This window comes from Pavona decussata, unplaced genomic scaffold (genome assembly GCF_977016875.1).
Source record: "Pavona decussata unplaced genomic scaffold, jaPavDecu1.1 SCAFFOLD_100, whole genome shotgun sequence".
NCBI classification, from domain to species: Eukaryota; Metazoa; Cnidaria; class Anthozoa; order Scleractinia; family Agariciidae; genus Pavona; species Pavona decussata.
The window spans coordinates 4,332,501-4,337,810 of record NW_028145515.1 but is presented as its reverse complement, the minus strand read 5'-3'; the positions used below and the strand labels follow the sequence as shown (position 1 = coordinate 4,337,810).

At 41.6% G+C, this 5,310-nt stretch overlaps 1 protein-coding gene across 1 annotated transcript in view; it reads right to left on the bottom strand.

Moving 5' to 3' along the window:
- The window catches only part of LOC146472448 (uncharacterized), a 5,685-nt gene continuing 375 nt past the window's right edge, over positions 1-5,310 (bottom strand). Inside the window, exons 1-2 of the mRNA XM_085119807.1 lie at positions 1,017-5,310; positions 1-139 (exon numbers count right to left, since the gene is read on the bottom strand). The exon at positions 1,017-5,310 is cut by the window's right edge and continues 375 nt beyond it. Coding sequence (XP_084975933.1) covers positions 1,019-5,310 — 4,292 coding nt within the window. The 3' untranslated portion in view covers positions 1-139; positions 1,017-1,018. The remainder of the gene's footprint in view (positions 140-1,016) is intronic.

Sequence of the window (5,310 nt, the reverse complement as noted above, 5' to 3'; positions counted from 1 at the left end):
TAATAAGAGTCTGATAGTTATTGCCTTCAGTTCAAGTGATTGAGTGTTCAAAGTCCTCTTTGGTTTACTGTTAGATGTACTGATGTCCTCTTGCCAAGTTCCAACTTGTTAGGTATTCATCGGTCACGATAAGTCACACCTGAAAATGACAAACGTAATCGGTTTTAGGGTCAATATTACAAGCTGTCTTTCTTGGACAAAATTTTCCCCCTTGTGCGTAACTAACGAAAGGGGAGGGCATAGCGATTAAAGGGACCAGGTTGTTTCCTAAACGAATAGTTGGACTGATAACAACAGCACAAACTTAATGAACATGTCCATTAGTCGACTTTCAGGTTGATAAAAATCAAACCTAATTATTCTCGGTATACATCGAAACACAGAACCCAGCAAACAGCCTTACAACAGACTGCTGTGCAATCATGTGATCGGGAAGTCGACAACTGGACTATTTCCTGGGTCTTCCACACGCATTATAAGCACAAAATGACCTTATCACAACTCTTTTTTACCAATTCCGTTGTTGGAATAAATGACAATAAATAATAAATAATTGTTGGATTAAATTGAATAATTCATTCAGCACCCCTAATAATATCACTCCATTGCCTGATTTCATACCGTGGGGGTCTGGGTACGAGTCTGTGTATTATGGGTTATGGGACGCAACACCCACGTAGCCGGAAAGAGCACATCGAACTTTACAACATCCTCAAGTTTGGTGTCAATCAAGCTAATATTAGGCGAGATACAGCCATTCAAAAACTTAAAAATTTACTAAGAAATGTATGGAACGCCGGACACACGTCCGGCGTTCCATACATTTCTCAGTAAAATTTGGAGTTTTTGAATGGCTGTATCTTTCCTAATATTAGCTTGATTAACACCAAACTTGGAAATGTTGTAAAGTGCGGTGTGCTCTTTCCGGCTATGTGGGTGTTGAGTCCCATAACCCATAATACACAGACTCGTATCCAGACCCCCACGGTATGAAATCAGGCAATAGTAAAAGCTACCTTTATTTTCGGAAATCAAACGTCACGTTATCTCCAATCAGCATGAATGGCGCCCAGTCCCTAATATCAGGATAGTCATTATTTCTCATCCACTTCATGGCCTGGTGAAGAGACTCACTAGCACTTTCTCCACGAACAAGGTGCTCATAGAAACGACTCATCAGTTTCTTTGTTGCTTCGTCTGGTATGGCCCACAGGGCCACCAACACTGAGCGTGCACCGGATCCTAAGAAAGCTCGAGCGATTCCAACAACTCCCTCAGCTTTAACATGCCCTCGTGCACTGTGACAGCAGCTGAGTACTACAAGTTTTGCACGCAGTTGAACTCGTGAAATGTCAGCCATTGTCAACAGGTAGTCTTTCTCGGTTGCAGTCCCCGGCTTAATTGAGCTTTTAGGAGCAAGAGCAATTTCTCCTCTTTCGGCATCACCATGAGCAGCAAAATGAATCAGACTTACAGAGTGTATTTTCTGAAGAACCGCGTCCTTAGTTGCTTGCTTCCTTAACAAAGGCTCAGCTCCGATCAGTTGTCCGATCATCTCCGCTTCCTCTTTGGCAGATGGCAAACGGCAAAGTTCCCCAAAGTGTCCCTTGTAAAACACGTTCCTAACGTCTGGATCGCCCACTATTAGTGCTCCGGTCTGACTGTGATAATCTGCTGGACTGTCCTGCATGAGCCCGAGAGTCGTCAAAGATGGAATAATGCGGATCCTGTAAGCCTCTGATAAGTAATTTCCACTTTCATCCATTAAAGCTGCAAATGGAACTTTGTACAAGACGCGATCGGGAACAATCACAAGTTCAGGTTGGTCAATAAAGTCAGCCACAGGAGCGATGATCATTTTGTAACGCTCGGCTAGGGTGGGAAGGGGTTCCATGTTTTCCTCTTCTTCCTCCTCTACTGGGCGGTAAACTGTCAAGCTTCCTTCCTCGGCTGGTTCTGGTGTTGGGTCGTTGGCTTTCAAAAACGACAATGATCTATCTTCGCACTGATCTTGAGCAGAAAGAACATTCAACCCTCTAAAGCTCTCTTCACTAAAAACCTGATCAGCATTTCTCCTCAATCCCTTGTTAACAAAACATTCGTTGACGTCTATTTTGCAAAAATGTATTGGTTTGTTTCCTTTCAAGACCCACAAAAACATCAATTGCTCAAGATATGAAATGTATAGACAGCTACAGTTGCTTTCTTTCTTCAGGATCCTTTCAATATCAGCCCATGACGGCGGATTAACTGATAACTGTTGTTGAGCAGAATGCTGAACGGAGATTAAGTCTGCCAGAGCTCTGGCTCGTGAAAGTTCTAGAACACAAACTGCATCTCTGTCCTTTCCTGTAGCACAAAGCATTGCGGCGAGTAAATGATAGGGACGACTTCGGTCTTCTAAAAGCGATATTTTAAATTGGTCATTGCATCCGAGAAAACTTCGCATTTTCTCGCACTTGCTAATGCTTGCAAAGAGATTAGATTGTATTTCATGTTGTGAACCTTTATTTCCTTCTGAAATGACGTCGTACGCAAGTTGAAGGTACCACGTAGCCTCTGCACTTATGTTATTGATCTCTGTACTCAAGGCAAGTGCCTTCTCATGATACTGTTTAGCCTCAGGATGTTTACCAAGAGAACGAAGCAAATTTCCCAGGTTTCCATAACATCCAGCTTCTCCTTCTCTGTCGCCAATTTCTTTTGTTATTGCAAGTGCCTTTGTTTGGTATTCTTCTGCTTTTCCATATTCATCAAGAGATTGGAAGACACTTCCCAGGTTTGCATAACACCTGGCCTCTCCGTATTTGTCGCCAATTTCTTTTGTTATTGCAAGTGCTTTTGTGTGGTATTCTTCAGCTTTCCCATATTCAGAGACAGTTCCCAGGTTTCCATAACACGCGGCTTCTCCTTTTTTGTGGCCAAGTTGTCTTAGTAGTGCAAGTGCGCTGTTTAGATATTCTTCAGCCTTTGCATATTCCCCCAGGTTATGATACACAATTCCCAGGTTTCCATAACATTCAGCTTCTCCTTCTCTGTCGCCAATTTCTTTTCTTATTGCAAGTGCCTTCCATTGGTATTCTTCTGCTTTTCCATATTCACCAAGAGATAGGGAGACACTTCCCAGGTTTGCATAACACCAGGCCTCTCCGTGTTTGGCACCAATTTCTTTTCTTATTGCAAGTGCTTTCCTTTGGTATTCTTCTGCTTTTCCATATTCACCAAGAGCTTTAGAGACACTTCCCAGAATTCCATAACTGGAAGCCTCTCCTTCTTTGTTGCCAAGTTGTTTTTGTATTGCAAGTGCGTTGTTTAGATATTCTTCAGCCTTTGCATATTCACCGAGGGAATAATACACAGCTCCCAGGTTTCCATAACAGGAAGCTTCTCCTCTTCTGTCGCCAATTTTTTTTCTTATTGCAAGTGCTTTCCTTTGGTATTCTTCCGCTTTTCCATATTCACCAAGAGACTCTGAGACACTCCCCAGGTTTCCAAAACACGTGGCCTCTCCTTCTTTGTTGCCAAGTTCTCTTTGTATCGCAAGTGCGTTGTTGTGATATATTTGAGCCTTTGTATATTCACCGAGGAAATGATAAACAGTTCCCAGATCTCCATAACATGTAGCTTCCTCTTTTCTGTCGCCAATTTCTTTTTTCATTGCAAGTGCGTTGTTTAAATATTCTTCAGCCTTTGCATATTCACCGAGGAAATGATACACAGTTCCCAAGTTTCCATAACATGTAGCTTCCCCTTTTCTGTCGCCAATTTCTTTTCTTATTGCAAGTGCCTTCCTTTGGTATTCTTCTGCTTTTCCATATTCACCAAGAGATTCAAAGACACTTCCCAGGTTTCCATAACACGCGGCCTCTCCTTTTTTGTTGCCAAGTTGTCTTTGTATTGCAAGTGCGTTGTTTTGATATTCTTCAGCCTTTGTATATTCACCGAGGGAACAATACACAGTTCCTAGATTTCCATAACACGTAGCTTCCTCTTTTCTGGCGCCAATTTCTTTTTTCATTGCAAGTGCGTTGTTTAGGTATTCTTCAGCCTTTGCATATTCACCGAGGGAATGATACACAGTTCCCAAGTTTCCATAACATGTAGCTTCCCCTTTTCTGTCGCCAATTTCTTTTCTTATTGCAAGTGCTTTCCTTTGGTATTCTTCTGCTTTTCCATATTCACCAAGAGATTCAAAGACACTTCCCAGGTTTCCATAACACGCGGCCTCTCCTTTTTTGTTGCCAAGTTGTCTTTGTATTGCAAGTGCGTTGTTTAGATATTCTTCAGCCTTTGTATATTCACCGAGGGAATAATACACAATTCCTAGATTTCCATAACACGTAGCTTCCTCTTTTCTGTCGCCAATTTCTTTTTTCATTGCAAGTGCGTTGTTTAGATATTCGTCAGCCTTTGCATAGTCACAGAGGGAAAGAAACACAGTTCCCAAGTTTCCATAACATGTAGCTTCCCCTTTTCTGTCGCCAATTTCTTTTGTTATTGCAAGTGCTTTCCTTTGGTATTCTTCTGCTTTTCCATATTCACTAAGAGATTCAAAGACACTTCCCAGGTTTCCATAACACGCGGCCTCTCCTTCTTTGTTGCCAAGTTGTCTTTGTATTGCAAGTGCGTTGTTTAGATATTCTTCAGCCTTTGTATATTCACCGAGGAAATAACACACAGTTCCCAGATTTCCATAACATGTAGCTTCCTCTTTTCTGTCGCCAATTTCTTTTTTCATTGCAAGTGCGTTGTTTAAATATTCTTCAGCCTTTGCATATTCACCGAGGGAATGATACACAGTTCCCAGATTTCCATAACATTTAGCTTCTCCTCTTCTGTCGCCAATTTCTTTTCTTATTGCAAGTGCTTTCCTTTGGTATTCTTCTGCTTTTCCATATTCACCAAGAGATTCAGAGACACTTCCCAGGTTTCCATAACACTCGGCCTCTCCTTCTTTGTTATCAAGTTGTCTTTGTATTGCAAGTGCGTTGTTTAGATATTCTTTAGCCTTTGTATATTCGCCAAGGGAATGATACACAGTTCCCAGATTTCCATAACACGTAGCTTCCTCTTTTCTGTCACCAATTTCTTTTTTCATTGCAAGTGCGTTGTTTAGATATTCTTCAGCCTTTGCATATTCACCGAGGGAAAGATACACAGTTCCTAGGTTTCCATGACACAAAGCTTCTCCCTCACTGTCGCCTGTTTCTATCATGATGCTCATTGCTTCCTTATAAAGTTCTTTTGCTTTTTCATATTTGCTCTGAAGTTCATATAATTCTGCTAGTTTAAAGGTTAGTTTGCCTTCTT